Consider the following 24500-nt stretch of genomic DNA (forward strand, 5'->3'; position numbering starts at 1 on the left):
TTACCTGGTTAAATTGGTTGGGTTAATGAGATTATAAAAAAATGAGGAAAATGCGGATTTACTATTATATATTGTAATTAAGTTGATGAGATAATAGGGTTTTGCCAAGCCTTTTTCTGCTTAAATACGCAATTGTTGCATGGTAAGCTAATATGAAAACCGCATCGATACTCTTAAAGTAAAGCGTTTACTATTTGAATTAAATTGTTATAATAAAATATGTAATGAAAAGTAACTATGTGTATTCCTTAAAGCTGCAAATAATAACGTCATCCACCATTTATTCTGGTTAATGAAGGCATCGTGGCATTTTAAATATTGCAACTGACCTACCGACGAAGCACGAAGCCATTCATTAGATATCCATTCATAAGTGCCTGATGGGCTGGTCAGTCAGTGCTGTTTTATGAATGAAGATTATAATCATCTTAAGTAGATACCACTATTTAGTAGTAATAGCTTGATGCGAAACGCGTTTCGCTTTTGAAACTGTAGTTCATCAGTTGATTATAAAATTAAAACGGTTTAATTTTAATTTAGTTATACTGTTGGCAGTTTCATTATAAGCTAAAACCAACATCGTACTTCAATGTTTATTTTTAAGGTTCATTAGTTGAAGTACAAGTTAACAGTTTAAGTGGGAATCGCTCAACGGTTCCTGGACCCATAAAACTGCATGATCAACCCCCAGCTGATGTAAGAGTTACACGGACAAGTTGGACTGAAAATGTCGTTCGTCAATGTAACGCGAAAACTGAAGCGGGGAGACCCCATAGACGACGAACCCCAAGTTAGTTCAGGTTCGTTTTATAGTTGGGGAGAGGTTCGAAATGTGGCACAAGATGTATCAGGAATCATTGGTTTCTCAGTGCTAAAGTTGCTAAAGCTAATGGAAGACGATAAGGGTTGAACTAAAAATCTTTAAATAGGATAGATATCATCTATTAAAGAGGACTATATTGCTAAATCCAATATCTTCAACCAGCTATGCCACAAATACGTTTCATAACTTTGAAGTAGATTGTTCCTTTTTTTCTGTTATGTGTAGGAATAACGCCTCACACATATGTAAAGTTGCACATTATTTTCAGTTAAAACAAACTGAGAATAGTATTTGCGCTTTACTAAGGGCTCGGATGGAAACCTTTGTGAACCTTATTTCGCAAATGTACCATGTTCGGGACGTAAAGATTTTTTATGTTATACTAAGTAGTATTAGAGCGCAACTTTAAAGTACAAAAATAGTCAGTTATAAATTAGTTTTATTTCAAGTAAGAGAATTGGAAGTTTTTGCGTTTTTTCAAGTTGAGAGAAACCTCGTACCTTCGAGTATGCACAGGGTGGGACGCGGGAACCAGGCGTTTTTAAAAATACTCGATCGTTTACGATAAAATAGTTGTGCGTCAACAGGCACTTCACCCTTTGACCCATAGAATTTAATTATTATTTCTCAATTGGTACCATGGAACCGACGAGGGAGGTGCACCGTCGAATATTCGTTTATGATTATTTTGTTAAAAGTGGTGGGTCTGTGGCTGCAGTTCATCGTGAGTTTCGTCGCGAATTCGATATTAATCGAAGTGATTCTGTTGCCACACGTGACACAATCTCACGTTGGATTAACGATCTACGAACGAGACGTTCAATAATGAAAACCACCTCACTTGCAGATTTGGTGACATTTTATGGTCTCCTCGGTCGCCCAACCTTTCCTAATTTGATTCGTTTTTATGGGATTATCTGAAGGCACGTATTTACGAGGCTGCGCCTCGTACATTAGAAGGATTAAACGAAGCAATCCGACGTCAAATCGCCGAAATCAACGCAGACCTGCTGAAAGGGGCGGAGGCCAATTTTTTTTTAACGTTTTCAACATTGCGTCAAGGAGAATTGACAGCACATACCAGAAGTAATTTTCAGTTCATGATTGTAAAATGCTTTTTTTTTCGATCATGCTGTTATAATAGAAAAAAAAACCAAATAGCATATCAAAAACTAACGATTCCGTGATTATTTCAAAAACACTCGATTGCCACGCCCCACCCTGCACTAGTGTTTGCTCCTCTAGGCATGTCTCTGTTGCTCCCGCTAGAGCTCAATTGAGTATCTGGAAAAGTCCTTATGGATAATTCCCCAGAAATAATTTAGATTCATACGATCCATGAAATCAATGCATCAGTTTTTCGTGCCGGAACTTGGAACCCAGCCAAAATCAATTTGATAATCTCACTTCCAAATAATTCAAACTTGTTTTCTCAATTTCTTCTGTGGTCATGCGTTCCTAAAAAGCCATCACTGGTTATTATATATTGATTGTGCAATGAAGGAAGCACATATTTGCTCACTCACTCATGAAATTACACATCAATTGACAATTTAATAAGTACGACAAGCCAGAAAACTGTTTCCAATCAGAAAACAATCATTAACCATGTAAGAGGATTAAAAGCGATTTTCCCTGATCCTGAACAACTACATTATTTGTCGTTTCGCGTGAAATATCAAAATTCAATTTCCGAAAACAGTTTTTTTTTTTTTAATTTTTACATTCACGAAGTATTCATGTTATGCTGCCTTCTGCATGTTATTAGTGGACCGAGTGGCTATGCAAAACTTAATATTTATGATATGCATATAGGCTACCATAGTACCTGCAATTACCCCTAATAGCACTACATAGAAAAAGAGAAGTGAATGTTTAATATGTGGGATTTTTGTTGGCTTAAGCGTACAGGGTCGGTTTTGCAACGTGCTGATGAATGATACATATATCCGAGTGGAATATGAGTTGCTAATTTTTATAACTGCGTTGAAAATAATGAAAAACACACAAAATAACAAGCAGGCATTGCCAGAAATTCCTGGAATAGAAACGAATGGGCATGCGCATTCTCTTGTATGTGCGTGCAAAATGACTTTTCGCACGTTCATCGTAGGAGCACATTTTGTTTTTCAGCCGTAGAAAACTTAGTTTGTAATTTTAATTTAATTTGTTTGAAAGTTCTTGCAGACATGGTGAAATATTACATGGTTAAATGCAATATATGTGTACAGTACAAATCCATCCAGCTCATGAGCATTAAATTAGAAAAATCACGTTTACAGAGAAAAGATGGCAAGGACGATCAAATTTGAAGGGTCACAAAGGTGCACAGGTCATAACATTCATTTTTCAATTTTACCGATGCGTTATCCCCCATATACATTTACTTTCATATGAAACGGACCACCCATTAAAAATAATAAAGTTTTATATTTTGAGCACAATAACACTTCACAACAAAGTTTCAGATGATCAAAGTTTCAGTAAAAAAAAATAACATTTATTAATAAAAAAAAGTTAATAATGAGTCACATCGCCTCATATAGCAACGCAAGCATATACTCTTCACGAAACGTTTCGTAGCAAATGGTCAATATCCTTCTGGAGTATTTCATTCCATGCTTCCTCAAGGTGGTATTGTAGACCATTCATGCTGTTTGGATGCCTCGATAAATTTCGAAGACTACGACTCATCATGTTCAAAACACGTTCGATAGGTGATACGTCCGGTGACCGTGCAGGCCAAGGCAGCATTTCCAATTGTGTTTGTTCCATGTACATTCGAGAAATGTTCGTACTCTGCGGCATTACATCATCCTGTTGAAAAATGCCATTTCGTAAAGTATACATGAAGAGTACCAATACTGGTCTCAGGACATTGTTATATAGTATATATCATTGTTTCTTTTTATTGGAACTTTGATCATTTGATTATTGTGAACCATTATTTAGTCAAAATTACAAGACCTAATCGTTATTACTGGCATTTCATATGAAGCCGAGTATATGTATAGTGACTGCCTAAAATATTCGGACACACTTATAACCTTCTTTTGTGTATAGTAATTATAAAAATAAACAATAAAGAAGCGGAATTTTGGTATATGTTTGGTATTAGTTTTTGCTTGCTAACAATAACAAAAAATTTTAAAAAAGGTGTAAAGAAAAACATATTTTTGATATAAAAATGTTTGTATGCTAAAATGTCGAAAACATTAACAAACAATAAACAAGTGAGGAAGAAATTAATATTTTGTATACCCTTCTTGATTGTCTATAATGATCTAAACAGCTTGAAGCTGTTTAGACACGAACAAACCAATTTTTTAAATGAAATTAAAGTAAATTTTGTACCACTCCTGCATTAAAACTTTTTTTAACTCATTTTTATTTGTTATTAAATGTTGTCTTACGTGCTAATCCAACTTTTGCCCTAAATTCTCAATCCGATTAAGATCCGAAGATTAATTATTTGAGATCGTTATCTTGATAATACTTAAAACTTTGTTGAATTCCCATATCAGTGGCACGTTTAAAAAAAAATTAAGATGTTCAAATAAACTATATTGTCCATTATTCCATCAATAAACACTAATTCCCCACCTCCTTTGGCCGAAATGCAGCCTCAGACCATTACTGATCCGCCACCGTGTTTCACAGTAGGACGTAAATTGCTTATTTTCAGTTCTTCGTTGGGTCTCCTTCATATAATTTTGTCGGTCATCGGACCCATATATGTTGAATTTTCACTCATCTGCAAAAATTACATCCCTCCAATAGTTTTCCGGTTTTAAAATGATCTCCGATGCAAATTCTATTCTAAAGTTCTTATTTTTGGTATTAAGCCATCGGTTTTTTCTGGGTACCCGACCATTGAAACCATTTGTTCTTATGCATCTTCGTATAGTTTCTGGAGATACTTTTTTACCAGTGGGATTTTCCAGAGCTACTTTCAGTTTAAGGTCAGTAATTCTGGGATTTTCCTTAATAGTCTTAATGATGTATCGCTCTTCTCGAGCCCTTATTAGTTTTGGACGGCCAGTTTGTTTGATGGAAAGAATTCTGTCTTCAACTTTGCACCGGTGAATGTCTGCAACCATTCTCTTGCTCAAATGAAGTTTTTCGCCAGTTTTTCTATAGGATAACTTCGCCTCAAAGTTGAAAATGACCAATTGCTGTAAATCAAATGTGATATTTGCCTTATTTTTAGCTTTAGCCATTTCTGCTCCTCAAAAATGCACATTCAGTATTAGAGTCAACTTTAATAAGTACCATGGAATACTATTAGAACATTAGATCCAACACAAGACACGTTCTTATGGGCAAAACTACGATCTACTAAAAATGTCTGGATATTTTTGAGACCCCAAAAACGACCTCTTAAGATATTTCAGTTTTTCTACTTTTTGATGCTGAATTATATATAAATATGTTTTTGCATTGTTAGTAAGCAAAAACTAATACCAAACACGTACCAAAGTCCTGTTTCCTAATTGTTTATTTTTATTATTACTATACACAAAAGAAGATTGTAAGGGTAAGTGTCCATGAGAACATTTTGTGACTCAAATTTGGTCAGAGACGTTTTTAAAGTTCAGAAATAAAATATTCTCTTCGATAATTTGTCACTGTGTAAATAGAAACCAAGAAAATTGAGCTATTTAATTATATAGTTTGGCCACCTTGCTATGCGCTTTCCTGACCATTCTTTAAGCTTGCATCACCTTGTATAAGTATTACGGCTTTCTGGTGCCCAATCAGAATTTTTCCAATCGATACGTATAAACACTGTGGCCACCACTGTAGATGGTTGTTCTAGTTTCAAAGCAAAATTCCCGCATACCATGGGAATGTGGTACAAAAAGGAAAGAAAGTGCTTTGCAGTATACTTATGGTTTCAGAGACCAAGCGATTTAATTTTTGTCGTTCGGCCACAGCCGCAAAAGCTTGAAGCACTGCAAGACCTTGCTATGGGTCACTAAAATGACGTAACACATAAAATAGCCGATATAGGTCTCTCGCTTTTCGCTCGAATTGGATTAGTTTCCTTTGGAAGGGTGAATGGAGTTTGGATTGTTTGCCTTATTAAGCAATAAATCTTTATGAGCAATCCTATTAATTATTTGCAAAAAAAATACACAACACGGCGATTAAGAATAATTAATTGTCTTCAATGAAACGTTAAGTTTGCTGTCTAGCAACTGTTGCGTAATACAGGCCTTGAATCTTTATGCTAAACCATACTCGGGCGAAATCTGAGTCAGATTTTGTAAATTTAGTTCATTTTCTAACACGTATGCAAGGAAAACCTATTGAGACTGCACGATTTGGTATTATTGATTTGCTGTTCAGAAACGTATTTAACAGTTTCCTATAAACGAAATGTCAGCAACACCCCATGACGCTTTTATTGAAATAGAAATTAAACTCGTTTTAGTAAAGCTTTCGGGAAATGTAGACGTGGAAATAGACGCTTTGATTAAGTAAGTCAGGTAAAGAATTCGCAGGGAATGAGGTATGCAAAAAACTTCTTGCAGCACAATCGGTAAAATGTTAGAGGAAATGGATCTACCATTTCTCTACAGCTGGCCTTGCGGAACTAAGGTATCTTCCATAAATTCATCATGAATGTCAGATTCGCAGTTCTTTCGATTTCTCCTCGCCCGAGTAATACGCGAACGAAAATTTCGAAATGGATTTAGAAAGTTAATTTACAAAAGAGAAATTAAGGCTCATATTTCTTGGACAGATTTGATCATACGAATCTTAAGATCTGCATAAACCACCTTGGCCAACGGTGGAAAGACCATTATATTATTATACGATAAGCTCAGAAGTACCCAACCTGGCATATAGATGGCGATTTTTCGAATGTAACTTTGCCTATATTACAGAAACCTAACCTTGAAAAGCTTTTGTTTAAAGTTTTAGGGTGCTACGTTGATTTGGTTCGTTTTGGAGGGTTTTTAGTGAAGGTTTTAGAGCCTTTATGAACGTGGAATAAATTGCTCATCGATACTATGATTCAATACTTGAATTTCAAAGGTCTTAGTGTTTCCAACATCAAAGCGAAGTTGGATGCTAGTCTGAAGGAATCTGCTCCTTCATTAACAACCATCAAATATTGACTGGCAGAGTTTAATAGCGGTGGTGCGACCTGTCAAGACTAACTCCGAAGTGGTTGACTCAATGACACTCCAGATATGACCACTCCAGATATTGTGGTGAAAACCTAGAAAACTGCCCTGGAAGACACAGTGACGTGAAAATGGTACATCTGTATTGAAATCACTATTTATTAACAAATTTTCATTTACTTAACAATAAACTGGGATGTAAAATGTTTAAAATATAATGCTACATCTGTTCAATAAATTCCATAATTAAAAACAAAAAAAAATTCTTACAAAGAGAGGGAAAAATGTAGTTCTATTTGCTCACAAAACGAATCTGAAAATTAAAATTATATAGGTCTATTTTATGATAACAGAATATTTGTGAATGCAAAAAAATTTTCAAAAATGCAAAGAATAAATAATTCTCGTTGACTTGTATTGATATTTGTTAGAATTTAGTTCCAAATCAATATGGGAACACATATCATCGTGAGAGAATGTGAGTTAGTAACTAGTCATCATAAACAAGGCACGTCTATTAGGACGATAGCCGATATTCTGAAAACAAGTACTGCAACAATACAACACATCATAGAAAGGTTTAACAGTGAGGGAAGATTAATGAACAAGATAAGAAAAAGCTCTAAATAATTTTTACTGATGCTGATGAACGATGGATGGTGCGATATGTAAAAACAATTTCCCAAATAAGTGTGCCCGAACTGGTTATAGAAGTTAAAAAGCATTTACAGAAGTCAGCGAATCCAGGAACCATAAAAATAGTTTTGCGAAAATATCAATTCCATGGTCGAGTATCCAGAAAAAAACCGTTCATTACTCTAAAGAACCAAAAGATCAGAGTACAATGTGCCAAAGAGTATTAGGATAAGCAAAAAAAGTTTTGGAAAAGGGTTTTATTTACAAATGAAAGTAAATTTAACCTCTTTGAATCGGATGGTCGTGGTTTTGTCTGGAGAACACCCGGTGAAGCGCTAAAGAATGCAAATTTAAAAGCCGCTGTTAAACACGGGGGAGCGAGGGTGACGGTTTGGGGCTGCATGTCCAGTGCTGGGACAGGAGAGCTGCATTCTATCGATGACATTATGAATAGGCATGTTTATTTGAATACACTGCGGCAAAATTTACAACCCAGCGTAAAGAAACTGAGCATTCCTGACGATTTTATGTTTTACCAGAACAATGATCCGAAGCATAGCGCCCCAGTTGTGAAAGAGTAGCTTTTATATAAATGTCCTCATTTAATAAAAACCCCACCGCAATCACCCGACATTAATGTTATAGAAAATCTTTGGACTGAATTAGATGGGGAAATTGGAAATCATGAGTTTTCCAATAAAGACCAATTAAAACGCGCTTTCCTCGAGGAATGGGAGAAAATTTCCTGTGATTTCACCAAAAAGTTGGTAGAAACGATCCTAAATTGTCTTCACGAAATTATCTTAGCTAAGGTGCTACCAACTGAATATTAATTTATTACAAAAACGATTAAAAAAGAAGTGTATCATTTTAATTCTGAGATTCGTTTTGAGAGCAAATGGAACTTAATTTTTCTCCAATCTTTTATTTATGTCAAGTCTTCATCAGTTCCTGCCTAACAACAGCCACAGTAGTGAATGCCTCACTTGGCCACGAAGTAATCCAATTACGCTGGCGTGGTCTGTTACTAGATCGAAGCACCAGACGGGCTACCGTCATGAGATAATGGAGATCCAAATGTTCGAGAGGGTACAGAAAGGCTGTTACACGTACGGACTTATGTTCAATCACAGGCTAGTTGTTATACAGGGCTTGATTAAGAGTTAGCTTATTGGCTATTATGCCCGTATTCAAATTTCGGTTTGCAACGAGACGCGTCAGGAGTTGTTGAAGTTTTATTCTGTCTTTGATATCGGGAGAGTTGAGAGGTTGTTGTTGATGCAACGAGATGAGAACCGCCTCTCCCCGTCGCTCCAAGAGGAAGGGTATTCCTTCCCCGAAATACCTATCCCTATCTTAGGTTTTTTCCGATGAATTCGTGGGAAGGTCACCACTTTAACGCTTTCGAACCATTACCTTATCGCTAGCACCCTTTGGTTCTTAGGCTACTTGTGCGAGTTGATAGGAAATATTCCATCCTGATTTCCTGAATTTTTTTTTAATTATTATTTTTTATTTATCTGTTTAACGACTAACGAGTCACGTATCAGGAGAAAAGTAAACCGGATGTATGGTACTTAACGCGATACCCATGGTTCGGCGCGTAATGGTAGGTCGAGGATTGAGGTCCGTTTTCTTTCCATTTTTATCGATTGTCTAGATGCTAGGGCATTACATGAGAGCGAAATCTTGGGATTTTCCCAACACCTTTGTAGGGCTTATTTTTTCGTTTTTAATTTTGGATATTATAGAACAGACGTAGCACAATATTTTGAAAATTTTGTATTCTAGTTTATTGTGAAGCGAATGTAAATTTATAAATAAATAATGGTTTCAATACAGGTGTGTCATTTTCACTTTGAGCCACTGTAGGTATTTCGAATAGCATTGTACAACGTATTTTCATCAAACAATTTGATATGAGAAAGCTGTGCGCAAGATGGGTGCCGCGATTACTCACAATTGGACAAAAACAACATCGTGAGGATGTTTCAACGGAGTATTTGGCAAAGTTTCGCAGCAATAAAGCCGAGTTATTGCGTCCATTCGTAACCGTGCTTGAAACATGAGTCTATCATTTTACACCTGAGACTAAAGAACAGTCAAAGCAGCTCTCAAAGGGGGGAATCGGCTCTAAAAAAGGCGGAAACCGTTCCATGTGCAGGGAAGATGTTAGCATCAGTTTTTTTAGAATGCACGTGAGATCATTTTTATTGATTATTGCCTTAAAGGAAAGGCAACAAACGCGGAATATCACACAAACTTATTGTAAAGTTTGAGTGTAAAAATTAAGAAAAATTCACATTTGGCGAATAGGCAAGTCTTGTTCCATCAAGACGACACACCACCAATCGACACTTCCGTCATCGCGATAACCAAAATCGTTCAACTTGGTTCGAAATTTTTTCCACACCCCCCTATTCGCTAGATTTGGTCCTCTCAGATTATTTTCTATTTTCAAACTTGAAAAAATACGAAAAGTTGGGGCGCGAGATTGATGCCTATTTTGAAACATTCGAAGCTTCTTACTGCAACCAGGGTGTGAAAAACATCGCTGGGAAAAATGTGTCAGTCTCGAAGGAGATCTCGATGTTGAGAAATAATGTAATATTTCCCAAAACTTTTTCTTCTTTAAGCGTCTATTCTCGTATGTATACACCAAATGGCCATCTCCTCGATTCGCTCCTCATTTCGCACACGTAGAGTAATGCAGCAATATGTTCCCTTATAAAACTTGTATCTAAATGTAAATGTGCTACTATAGAAGAGGTTCCATTACCGCTTATTGACAAAAATATATCAACTGATTTTTAGTAAAATTAAATATGGAATATTTTCAACTGGAATAATTGTTGGATATATTTATACAAATGTGTACTATCAATTTCAAATTTACCTATGTCATCACTTATCCAAATATGTATTAACCATTTTTTACAACACACCGCTGTTATTTATCATTTACCGTGGTGGAACTGCAAATTTTCCCTCTCCACATAATTTTGTGGGAAATTAATAATCGTTCTCTATGTCGCGTCGCTGAAAGGTTTTTGTTCAAATGGATCACAGCCGAGATGTAGCAACAAAATGAAAATCGCTAAAATTCGAAAGGCAGAGTTATGTGATATTTATTTCTCATTCTTATTCAACCTTTATGCAGGGTGTCCCTAAAAGATCTGTACAAAATTTTTCCGCAAGTTTCTGAATAGAAAACGCGACGATTTTACCCAATTTAGTTCAGCGCAGAAGTGGAAGGTTATAAAAATACGAGACGATGTATTGAAAATCGAATAAAAATTTTAAAAAATCATTACTCCATTTGTAGTGGTACTATCTAAACAAAATGGCGCGTCGGGGTGAAAAACCAGAACCCACTTACATTTTCGATGCACACTTTAAAGTGCCATAAGCGCTAGGCGAACTCCGTTTAAAAGGGCATAACTTTTTTAACATCCGGTGTAAAATTTATTTATGACTATATTTGTGTTTTCCCACATGTTTGATGAAAAAAGTATCTCGATAGACACCGCTACGGGCATTCCTTCCTGAGATATATGAAGTTTTAGGTTCCCTGCCCGTATTGAAAAATCAATTTTAAGTACCTATTTATCCGCACAGTACCGCAAAATAAATAATAAGAAATTGGCATAGTCAAATAGAAACGTGAAGATTGCAAAAAAAATATAACAATTGAGGATTGAATGAATATTTTGGCTTTTTTCGTTTCAGCCTGTTCTAACCTAAACTAACCTGTACGAATAAATATGCACTTTAAAGTTATTTTTCAACACATGCGGCGAACTTTAAACTTCATATATCTCAAAAAGAAATGCCCGTAGGGACTTGCACCAAGATATCTTTTATTATAGAACATGTAAAAAAGACACAAATAAATTTTATACCGGATGTTAAAAAAAGTTATGCCCTTTTGGACGGAGTTCACCCAGCGTTGACGGTGCCTCTAAAATATATATCGAAAATATAAGAGGATTCAGGTTTCTCGCCCCTAAAAACCCTTCGATGCGCCATTTTGTTTAGATAGTACCATTACAAATGGAGTACTTGATTTTTTTCTTTTTTTCAATTTTCACTTGTATTTTTAAAACCCTTCACTTGTAGACTAAGGTAAATTGGATTAAATCGTCATATTTTTACCTTAGAAATCTATCGTGCAATTTTGTACAGTGGCTCGCAAAAGTCGTTGTACCTGTCTATCAAATGCATATTGTTGCCTACATCTTTTTATAAACAAACGTAATTTTTAATTACGCTTAATTTATGAATTCATACACTCTTCCTATATTAAATAGTATAATTAATTAAACATATATTTATCGCCGTTTGCAAAAAAAAATTAATACTTTATCGGCGGACAAAATAAACCCTCGCAAAAGTCTTAGTACATATAACATAATAAAATTAAACTTTTAATACACATATTGTTAGTGCCTTTTCCCCTTAACTTAATAACTTCTAGTAATTTATTTAGCATTGAATAATTTTTTTTTCGTTATACCGACGGTTATTCCATTTCATTCTTCCAAAATAACCTGTATTAAATTGTTTTTGCTTTGAGTAGTGTCCTGGCGAATTTTGGACTCTAAAACACTCCATAAATGTTCAATCGGGTTTAAGTCCGGACTTTGAGGAGGTGTTTCCAACAAATATGGGATCTTATATTTTAGCCATTGACGCACGTTGCACGCTTTGTGTTTGGGGTCCTTGCTGGAAGTGAAAATCCCTAGTAAACCCTAGGAATTTTCGGGAATTTCGAATTAAATTCTCCTTTAGAATGTTAACATAGACTTTTTGATCCGCGATTTCATCTATTATTTGAATATTACCCACTACAGCTGCCGACATGAAACCCCAAACCGTGATGCCGCCACCTCTACGTTTCACTGGTTCAATGCCTGGACGTAATCTTGTATTTGGTTTTCATCACACTTTTGTGCATCCAACAGATCCAGAAACGTTGAATCGACTTTCATCAAACCAAATCACTTTATCCCAGAAGTCAGAAGATGAATTTTTATATTCCTGAGCAAATTTCGACCGCTTCAATCTATTTTGCTTGGTAACATATGGCTTCTTGCGAGGAGTACAACTTTTAAAACCTCGATGTAACACTTCGACGAATCTTATCTTCATGCAAGATCTTTCCATTTAGTTGCTGCAATTCAGCAGCGATTTTTTGAGCACTTTTCTTGTGATTTTTATTTTATTTTTTTATTTCCACGAATATAATTTTTTCTTCTCGTTCTGTTAACTTCCGTGGACGGACTGTGCGTACTTCATTTTGAATTCTTCCTTCAGTCCTACATCGATTGATAATTCTCTGAATTGTAGATTTTCTTCTATTCGACATGTGTCCAATTTCAGTATAGGATTTTCCATCTTTACGCAAATTTTTGCGATTTTTTCCTCCCTATCGCTTAATTCACTTCGTGCCATTTTTAGTTAGTATCGGAGAAATTCCAATTAATAACAATCTGTTAACAATACATTTAGTACACCTCGGTTGCCCTTTAATGTTCTTTTTTCACAACACCAAATGAAAAATAATAAAAATGAACATACATTGCCTCATACCAAGAGTTTTGCGAGGTTTTACTTTGTCCACCGATAAATATTTAATTTTTTTTTGCACATAATTATGTCTTTAATTAGTTGTACAATTTAATGTAGGAAAATGTGTAAATATGGAAAATAATTTAATAAATAAAGTGGAGTTAAAAACTGCGTTTGTTTGTAAAAAATATAGGCATTAATATACATTTGATAGACGGGTACCAAGACTTTTGCCAACCAGTGTGCATACCTGTCGGAGACACCCTGTATGCTCTTTATAAGCTGTTTTCTAACCTGCAAAAATATTTTCTACATGTTACCGCTTGCTACCATCGTTGGTAAAATCCGGCACCCTTTTATGAAAATCTGGCGTACACACTATCATTATACGATACACCCCTATTACCGTTTAGTGGCAAAAACGTATGTTTTAACTGATTTCAATTACCAGCTTATAAACGGTTACTTGCAAAAAAAAGCTTTATATCGGGCAATCAAGCACCCTGCACTTTACGTCAATTTTACGATTGAATGGTTGCAAGTTTTTGCTGATTCCAAAATCTATTAACATTACTAAAAACTCGACTTTATTGAAAATTCGAATAAAGAATATATTCGCCAGTGATCTAACGCACAGTGCAAGAAGATAATACAACAGATGGGATATACCCGTTGAGGTAGATGCTCCTCCAAAAGTTTTGACAAAATTTATAGATAATCTATTTGGGGAACGCAAAGTTACGACTTTGATAACATGATACTCCGCATTAAATATTAACGCGAAGCATAATTGTTAAGAGCTAAACTCTAACTCTAACAAATTGAAAAATCTATAACCACGCACCACACACACTACTGCGGTTAGTTACCATGACTTCATTCTGAAACTCCTCTGTAACCGGCTAAAAACTTTAATTTATTGCTCCATAACCAATTTGTGGATTTCTGCAAATTTCCACAGAAGCTGAAATTTAATTGACAATGAAGAAGCAAACTGCATTAAGTTCGCCCGAAAATTCAAGTGTTTCTTAGAGCTATGCTCAAGACTAGATGGCATACCGGAGGATTTCCATATTTCCCAGTAAGTATTTAATCGAAATTATTGAAAATAATTTCATATTAAAGTCTGCACTCACCTTCCATTCAGGAACCTCCGAAAGCCTGTTAGCAACCACACAGCCAGCACTTCCTGCACCAACGACGATAAAGTCGTACTCCTGCGAAGTATCACTTTCGTATCCAGGATAATAGGAAAATGCCTCTTCACTAAAAGTGTTCCCAAATGAAGATCCGAAACCAGTAAACAACTGCGATTGCTGATCTTTAGAATAACCGAGTAATTGACTGATCAATTGTAAGAACAACAGGGTCGACGATTGACATGTCGTTATGGTGGAATGTACCGTACAGTATTGCGAAAGATTAAGTGGTGTCCAAACAACCATGGCTGCAACCCAGTGTCTTAGAACAGACTGTGATACTACAATGCAATTAAATCTTATCGGGAGTTTTCTCTATAATGGTGGTAAACCCTTTCCATTAGACTGATCGAGCCTTGGTTCTTGGGTCGGCCTGCACGTGCTTAGATCGAAAGTAAAAGTGTTATAATGTGTTGCGAATTTCTTCGTTACGGTTATGCTACACTTAAGTTTAATGATCCATTTTTAATAAATAATCGCTGGCATTTTGAAAAAGGAACTAATTATTTGGTGCATTTTTTCATTAATTTTTGGTGGCTTTTACGAAAACGGGCCATTTACGAAACACGCTCCTTAACTGCGAAATTGAAATGCAAGTTCAACGTCGATCGAGAATTGAGATATCACTGACATTTAATTAATTTCAAATTGCTTTAATTTGCTTGTTTAAGTGTAAAACCGTATTACCGCAGGTGATAATTTAAGACCAAGGAGCGGAAATTTCATTAATTTAAAATCAACCGATCGGAGAGGATTCCCGACCATTTGGGGGAAGTTGCAGCGTTTTAGAGCTTTGTTAAGGCCTCAAGTGGCCGTCGAAAATAAATAGTTATTTTAAAATACGTGAAGTCATGCGTAGACACGAGTATTTTTATATAAATTAAGGACAACCAATAACGGAAAATCCGCTGTTACAGAATAATGTGGGTAATGAACTTCCACGCCGTGCGTAATAACATTGCATAACAGTGTTCAGGTTAGTTCAGGTTGATCTCTATTTGAAATTGAACACCTGAAGCAGAAAAATTTGGGTTAAAAAAAACTTTGACGTTATTTAATAGCCCGAAAAATATAATTTTGTTTAGTTTTCAGTTCATCAAAATCTGTTCGTAAATAACAGAGTTACAGCTTCGCCCGTTTTTTTCGAGACAGACTCTATGTGATGCTTGAGGATTTCTGAATACAGAAAACACATACTTTATCTGGAATTTGCCGTAAATATTAAGATAAATTCATAGTCAAATGTCATGTACAATTATTATGGTTTGGACGTTATGATAGTGGGTCCCCTGTAGAACAGATATTGTACACTGTACATACACGTATGTCCAAAATTATTGCATATCGATGAAAAGACTATTTCTGGTTTTTTGGAATTAAATATGTGGTAGGTATGTATTGTTTACATCTTTTGCACCAACTTTAACAAAAAATTAAGCAAGATAAGAAATGTTTATTTATATTTTATCAGAATTTATAAATTCTTGCCCTCCGGATTAGTGTTATTTGAGGTGTTCTACCATTCTGACCACGCTAATATCGTATAGAAATGCCAAGAAGTGTCATTTCGTACTTTAACCCATGTCGAATAGTAACTTTACACCGTTTTAGAGAGTCCATCAATGTCCGAGGAGGAAATGCAGACTATTAGGACCAATATTTTTCCCTGTTCCTAATTGTTATACTTAGAATGTAATATTTAATTTTCAAATCTTATAAATCAATTTTCTATTATTTGTTAAATTTAGTTGTAATAAAAGTAAATAGTACAGAAATATCTTTTCCATGTGGTCGGAAGTAAGTCCTGATTAACTTCAGAAATAAATATTACTTGGAAAGTCTTTTGATTTTACCAAACATTCATATGCAATAATTTTGGACATATGTGTATACAGAGTGTTTCCTAAAAATTCTGCCAAACTTTCAGGGCAGATAGAGCTCACAAAACTAAATATTTAGATTTAATAAAGCTAGAAATCGCTTCGTTTTTAACATAAAGACGTTCAGTTCTTTTTTTTTTTAGTTTGTTAAATGTTTCGGAAACGATTTTTAATAAGAACATGAAATTGGAAACACGCTTTAACGGGATGAACGTGCATGTTCTAGAGAAGGCAGAATATTTCCAACAATGCCAGTGGCGTCCGTTCAGACTCAACTTTATTCGATCTAAACATTTGTTTTTATGAGCTCTACGTTTCCTGAAAGTTTGTCGGTATGTTTATGAAACACCCTCTATACCCTACTCTAAAGCATATGTTACTTTTCTCGGCGAAATTACTGACCTCGCCTGCAGCTCGTTCGCAAACTTTCGTCTCGTTCGTAACATGCTGAATACTATTCTCGAACTGTAATTTACTTCTTTCGACTCACTTTAGCTGATACTTCATTCGATTTCTTTGACCTGATCAAAATCATACCCAAAAAAAATTTACCGCCAAAAAGCTGATACGCAAATAATGTTTTTATTTGGAACGATTACACATCTAAAACTTAATTTTTATGATTATTTCGAGCGTCCCGCAACATATTGGCCACCTCCCAGATACGTCATCAAATACATTAAAGTACCCTGGCACGTTCCTATACATACGTTATTGTCCTAGAGACCCCACCTATGTAGGAATAGGTCCTAAAGGGCACAGCCTGAAATCAATTTTAATTTTGCCGCACACAGTTGTGAGCTGAAAACAGATAACATCATTTTTTTTTATTGTGTATATTGACCATGCCGAAAAAATTCAGAGCGAAGTTAGGTCAGCAATCGAGGGTGGTAAAGTACCATTTACAAAAGCATTTGCGCTAATTAAATATTCAATTGTGTTATCTAATTAAGTATTTTTTAGCACACATGCAGTAAAAAGTTTTGCCGCACGCATATCAGTGGCTCACAAAAAGTTTTCACGCTGACACATGCCACTTTGATATGTATGCGATAAAACTTTTTTAATACACCTCGATACGGAATTTTCACTGCCTTGAAATATTGCCAAAAAGGGCTCGAAAGTTGCCGTTAAAGCTTGGAAAGCCTTGTAAGATTTACTGGTTCTGGGCCATATTTTCCTAAGACCTGCGATCAAAGCTCAATATTTATGAATTGACGATATTTCAAGCTAAACTCGCAAATCAGTCACGTATAGAAAAACTCTGAGATTTCATATGAGCTTCTGTGGGAATTTTTAGCTTACATGGGAGAGTTCGAAAATTATGGATAAAATTATACTTTGCAGAGTGAAGTCGGCAGATTTTCCACAATTTAAAATTTCATTTGAAGTTTTCCGTTTGTGACGGCTTCATGTAGGCATATATGGAAAAAAATTGGAATTTTTTTTTAATTTCTAGTTCGCTGGGTTTCGGAAGAACGCACAAATAATTCACAACGAAATCGATCACCTAGTGTAAGAGCTTCACAAAATCTCTCAATTCTCTCTTCTCTGAGCTTTACGCAACTACATCGGACGTATATTTTTTGGATTTCTTATGGCTCACGATGGACAAAAAAGGCAAATTTTATTATTACAATTTAAATTCGGATTTACACCTTTTAGACGAACATCTACTAGGAAATACTTTAAATAATATATTAAAAAATGGACAATACTGTTAAATACGGCGAAGGTAGCCCAAACGATAGTCTTTTACATCTGCCACATCTCCTTCTGTCTCCGAAAGAACTGTTTCACTCCCTCGCTGCTTTGCACGCGAAATCCAAAAAGTTTGGGAATTCTTCTTTTTTTAACGTCTATTGAAGTGTACCCCCAAAGGTATGAAAAACCCAGATTTCCGACGTCTGCCTCCGGGCCAATTTTCAACTCGTTTAAGACGCCATAAGGACCCGAGCATGATTAGAAAAGAGCATTTTTCAAAAATGACAAATTTGACTAACCCGCGAGTGCTCCGGCCCTCATTACTAAAGCTTTGAAACTCCCGAACATTTAACATTAATGACTTTTTTTTACTACCTTGAACTAACATTAATAATTATAAGGTATTCAGGGTGATTCAGAACTATAGGATCAAATTTCCGACGACTTTTAGTGGAACAATAGAAAATACATGGGTATAAGAAACCATGTCTGCAAATGTCCCTCTAAAGCGCTACGACCTGATGATGCTTTGAGACAGTTATGTGCAAAAATGTATTTTATAGAGATTTAGCACGTTTTATTTTAATTTGTTTGCAAAAAATAACACTACGGAATTGTTCGAAATTTCGTTAAAAGAACCTGTATTACTTTATACAGTATTCACTTTAGATTATTTTATTCTAAAGTCCCTTATCTGAACTAACAATCTTCGTTCACCATCCTGTGAAGGTGTAGCTACATAAAATTAATAAAATGTGTATCGTGAAATTAGAAATTGAGAGAAAAATAGGTTTGACTAAAGGCAAAGAATGTACGTCAATTCTTAGTACATGTCCTAAACACAATTAAGGGTTTAACTTGTTTAAATCGATTATTTAGTTATAATGGTGCGGTACAGATATATTCGTTGATTCTTTTTCTATGGCTATTCAATTATTTCCATATCAAACAAGTTTCTTGTATTCAAAAACTTGCGAGTAAATACATAACCAGGATCAGCATTAGCGCATCCACAAGTAATTGATGATAACTCGACAATATACGCCATGTTTTCTCATTGTATTTGGATAGATTCTCTCCATGAACTTTTTCTGAATGCTCGGAAAGTTTTTTGGATGAATGAATGAATTTAATTAACTTCCGTCATGGCAACATTAAACAGGTCGCAACTGTGGCCTATTGAACCTACGCAATACAATTATATAAAGTGACCTGTCTAGGAAAATCGTTGTCTTGTTAACTAAATACAACAGGGCTTAGTTACATCCTGCTCTGTAATGACCTTGATCAAAAAAGTGATTACAAATTGACATGTCGTTTACCGCCTTATGGAACATAATTTCCTTCTTGTCTGGACTGCAAGATGCTGCGGGGGCTAATTCGAAAGATAAATGGTTGTGGGTTTTCTCTTGATGTTCGGGTGATGAGTCCTTTAAGAGGCGAGGGGAGGCGAAGCAGTGACGTAGAAAAGCTTGGTTGTAGAACAATACAGGTCACAATAGGAGGATCTTTGGAATTCCACGAGATGTCCGGAACATTGCTATTACAAAAAAACGAAGTGATTTTTAATCAAATTACCAATTTTGTTTCTCCCCCTAGATTAAATAGTCGCTCAAGAATGAAATCAAAATCAAATGTATTAATTCCCATATTCCCTGATTTTGGAACAGTGAATATATTTCTCTGAAAATTAACCACAAACACCATTCATTAATACAGTAGTTTTTAACGAAATTATATAATGGACCTCCAATTACATAATTTTGTCATTAAAGATTCTATTAATGTTACAGTAATCGTTTAAAATTCGAATAACATCTACGGATTTGTATAGATATCATCAATATTCTATAATGCTTTAGCATACACACCAATTTGTGTGGCATAGCATACAGCCTGTTTTGTTATAATTTTTGTATTTTTGTATTAATTTACTTGTGCAGAGTGTACATATAAATTATTGTGTGCAATCGACATTTATATAATACGTTGGAAAAAGCACTGCTTTGTGTAACGAGTGGAATTCTGCTTACTTTATGACATAAGGTAAGCAAAATATCATTTAAATCCAGATTTCTTGCTTGATGTTTTTCTTTTTTTATCAATGGTGAAGAAGGCAGATACGAGAAAATAGATTAATAGTGCTAATTATAGCTATAGAAAGCGACGTGATTTCATTACCTCTTCCAACTCGGCGTTTGAGAAAACGCGTTGGGTCACTCTGTATGAAGTTTCTCATGAATTATTTAACTTATTCCAATTGAAAATGTAATTTTAAGGACATGCAATTATTCATTACGCTCATCGGGGTCAGAGAATCGGGAAAAACTCTTCTGAAGGGGAAATTCCATAGAAATTAAATCTCCGAGCATCAGTACATTGAAAACGCTGTTGCATTGAAGAACTAATATATTATGAAAGTAACGAAACTAACGTAATTTCGAAAAAGCTTTTGCAGCTACTGCCACATTTGAGACTCGAATTCTCAAACTTATTTAATCCAAAATGGTGTATCCTATTAAAAAAGATATGCCGTTTTACGTCACTTTAACAGTTTTAGGGCTATGCAGGTATTATCCCTTAAACCATCAAAGCAAAGTGCGATTTTATTTAATATTCTGCATTTGGGCAATTATATGGAATGCTTCATTTACTCTAGGACCAATGTTAATGTTTATTATCGACATCATAAGTAAGTGAGAAACATGTCAAAAATTTAAATAAATATAGCAAGATTCATTTTTATAGTGTCCCATTTCCTTTAGCTCTACTGGTTATTTCGCTTGTTAATGATCAAAAGAAAAATTACTATGAGCTTTTTCCAAAGCTATGGATGACACGATTGATAACATCTAATAATACCGGTTGTCCAGACATGGACATAGGAAATTGACATGGTAAATCGGTTTTAATTTTTTTGCGCCTGCACGGGGCATCCAATTGAAAAAGTTTTACCTGAAAGCGCTAATACTCAGATCAGCCATCATTCCCCAGTTTTTTCAATCTTCTAGTTAGAGCCGTTTTGGTTGAAAACACCTTCAAAATTAATAAATTTTAATGTCCCGCGTAACCGTTCGAGGGCACATTTGATCAAATTGGTCGATGATATTTTTGAGAACTGAACTTACTGTAAATATTTTTTGCGAGCAATGTTAAACATTTTTATTTTTATACACTTGTTTGGTTGAACAGTAATATGTAGGTTGTTGTTTAATTTATGTGTTTTCATTTTTTCGTTATTGCAATTAAATAAAAGGTAAAAAAAGGGGAAAATTCGTTTAATATGGGGTTTTTACGCTTATGTTGTTGGTGGCTTTGTGTTTGATTAATTCTGACCGTAACTCTGACCAATCGTAACTTCGAATGACTATCCGTGGACATTCAAATTTGCAGACGTTTTGAGGCAAAACGGCTTCAATTAAACGGTCGAAAAAACTGCGAAATGATGACCGATCCTGAATACTATTATCACCATCTAAAAGTTTTTCAAGTAGATAATCCATGAGGGTGAAAAAATAAAAACCATTTTCCCATATTGATCTTTTATGTCCAGGGTTACGAGTTGTCTTAATAACAAACTGTTGGCTCTCATTTTACAACCAAAATCGAACCAAAAAATTCTTTCTACTAATTAAGTGAAATACACTCTGTTGAAATCTCTATCTATCTGTAATAATCAGTGCAATGCAATGCAACTAGCCGAATGGCCGTAAAGTAGATTTGCTCGCAAACTTCCACATTGTAATTTTCTTCCCTACCTTATAATTATTCTATCTGCTTTTATTCAAACGCTAAAAGTTATACGTTTAAATTGAAATTCCTTGACAAGACGATACAAAAGATAAAAAAAGGATACAAAATAACCAATAATATGTTTAATAGGAACATATAAATAATCATTATTGCAATTAAATGTGATTAAACCGTAAGATCCACAAGATTATTCTGCAAAAACTCTATCAAAAACCGTTCTTTACTTTCTGAATAGCCTATCGGATAAATGTAATATAGAGGGGGCCCAAAATATGGATTTTTTTTTAATACCCGACTTAGCCACGATTTTTCTATCACTGTGAACAATAATAACATATGATCTCCTATTCGATTTGAGACATCTTGTACATCCACTCCTTTTCAGATCTCGACTATGTTGCGATGATTACAACTTTCCCCGTAACGACAGCCACCACTGTCATATCAACCACTATTATCATCTTTGCAATCAAACATGAAATGTGGTCTGAACTATTCGAACGTACTGCTGACTGCAATAAATTTGGAAAATCGAAGAACTTTGATCACCTAAAACAACAAGGAAGGACATTCGTACCTCTTTACTTCATGTGCATAGTTTCTGGACTATCAGTTGTTGCAATTTATGAGATATTCCATGAAAACACGTGCTTGAATGTAAGTTGCAGCATTTCTGCAAATATTTTTCTGAGAGTTTTACGGTTTAGAGTTCTGAAAAAAATGAAGTATGCGGATTGATGTTCCCATTCTGGTTACCTTCAGGTCTCCAAGATTCAATTGTAATTAAACGTTTATTGCTGGTGTATCAATTATTCATTATAATAACAAATTCCGCATTTACTCAAATTGTTACCTTGCAAAGCGAAATCCGTAGTTTTATTGAAGATAAATCAGAACATCTGTCTAGGATGTTCAGGCAGATTGATCCTTTTGAAGCTCCCAAAGTGCAATATAGAAAATTTGTGCATTGTATGGAATATCATCATTATATATTAAAGTAAGTAGAATGGCTATTTCAACCAAATACGGGGTGTATCAGTTTTAGTCTGTGTCCCAATCTTCTACATATTTGTAGCGTTTGGAAAATTTAGCACAAAACTTAAGTAGGCAGAAACAGAACCAAAAATAATAAAAATAGTTTCTATAAATATTGATCCGCCGGAGCACCATTAATCAGATATGTCCCTCAAAAGGGGTCCAATCGTTGGAATATTTGAAAAAATATCTTTTTTTCTGCTTAAGATAATTAAATTAAAATTGTAGGTAATAATTATATCATAAACGTCTTCGACTAACATTAGTTTCATCAAAATCGATTCGAAATAAGAGTAATTTTCCAATTACCCTTAACAGAAATTTTTCTGAGTTTTTATTCATTTGAACTATCAAACAAATAATATTATTTTCTAATAAATCACACTTTTGCGAAAAAAATACCCTTCTTTTTAGAATTGCATGAAGTTTAGTCAGAAATAGTTATTTTTACAACAAGGTATGACTCAGAACAGTAACTCTTTTTAACTTTTCCACATAATAGGCATTTTTTATGCTGACAGAATCATTATAGTGATTGTCACTTTCTGTAATGGAAATAGTCGATACCCTGAAAAAACCTGCGATTGTACTTACAAAGTTGTTAATTAAAATAAGAAAGCAAAACAGTAAAGAAAATACATTTTTATATACAATTTTAGGTTATAACTTTAGATCATGAGATGCATGAAAAAAGTGTAAGTGACAAACACTACAATGAAACTGTCACTGTGAAAAATGTCTACTATGTGAAAATATTTAAAAAAAAATACGGTTCTGAACCATACATTAGTTAAAAAAATAGTTATTTCTGACTAAATCACGCAGAATTCGAAAAAAATGGAGAATTATTTCTTAAAAAATATCTAACTGATTAGAAAATAATATTCTTTGCTTGGTAATTCAAATGAATAGATACTATTCGAAAAATTTCTGTTAAGAGTAGTTAGAAAACTATTCTTTTTTATAATGAATTTTAATGAAACTTAAGATATTTAAAGATCCTTATGGTATAATTATTACCTTTAATTTTCATTCCATTATCTTAATCAAAAAGTTATTTTTAAAAATATCCAAATGATAGCATCCCTGTGATGAACCATATCTCAATAACGCTGCTCCGTCAGATCAATGTTTTTACGAACTTTTTCTACTATTTGTCGCTCTAATTTCACCTCATTAACTTTCGCGCGCCAACTTTTCCGAATATCCTGTATACTTTATATGAGGATATATTGTAATTGATCCATGGTCATGAGAAAAATAGTGAGGATAACTCGCGACGATGTTTCCTAACATATTCCCGTGATGGCTGTCCTCGCACCCAGCTCATGAGCAAAATTTCACGCTCATACGTTAAGAGTTCCATTCTTAGCTTGTTATGCTAATAACTATTTTTTAACAAATATTTGTATATTGCTGAGCCCCCTAAAAGGCATATTAAATATAATAGCAACTGTCCATCTATCATTATCTGCCCACATATAAGTGTTGACTGGATTTTAGTTTGTGTGAGGAGCTAGACAGGACATCAAAAGAAACATGTGGGTATATCACATTTCCGACTTCTGCGGTGACGGCCTTTTTTCTATATCATGGAATAAGAGTAACTATTTTAATATGAAACTATACAGTCAGTTAAATACTAATACCAATTCGATAATTTCAGGGATATTATAAATTTATATTTTATAGCTGCATTTATTTTCTTTCCATCTGGTTTATGTGCAACACTGGACAGGAACTAGAAGGAGCGGTATGTTGC

General features: G+C 34.6%; 2 protein-coding genes across 2 annotated transcripts in view; both read right to left on the bottom strand.

The window, feature by feature from the left end:
- Positions 1–14676, bottom strand: part of LOC136348772 (glucose dehydrogenase [FAD, quinone]-like) — a 43902-nt gene extending 29226 nt beyond the window's left edge. Inside the window, exon 1 of the mRNA XM_066299914.1 lies at positions 14304–14676. Within this exon, the coding sequence (XP_066156011.1) occupies positions 14304–14612 (309 nt within the window). The 5' untranslated portion in view covers positions 14613–14676. The remainder of the gene's footprint in view (positions 1–14303) is intronic.
- LOC136348759 (probable 2-oxoglutarate dehydrogenase E1 component DHKTD1 homolog, mitochondrial) overlaps positions 1–24500 on the bottom strand; it is a 50504-nt gene that overhangs the window by 445 nt on the left and 25559 nt on the right. The gene's annotated exons all lie outside the window — the stretch shown is intronic.

The sequence above is a fragment of the Euwallacea fornicatus genome, chromosome 2, assembly GCF_040115645.1.
Source record: "Euwallacea fornicatus isolate EFF26 chromosome 2, ASM4011564v1, whole genome shotgun sequence".
Classification (NCBI taxonomy): Eukaryota; Metazoa; Arthropoda; class Insecta; order Coleoptera; family Curculionidae; genus Euwallacea; species Euwallacea fornicatus.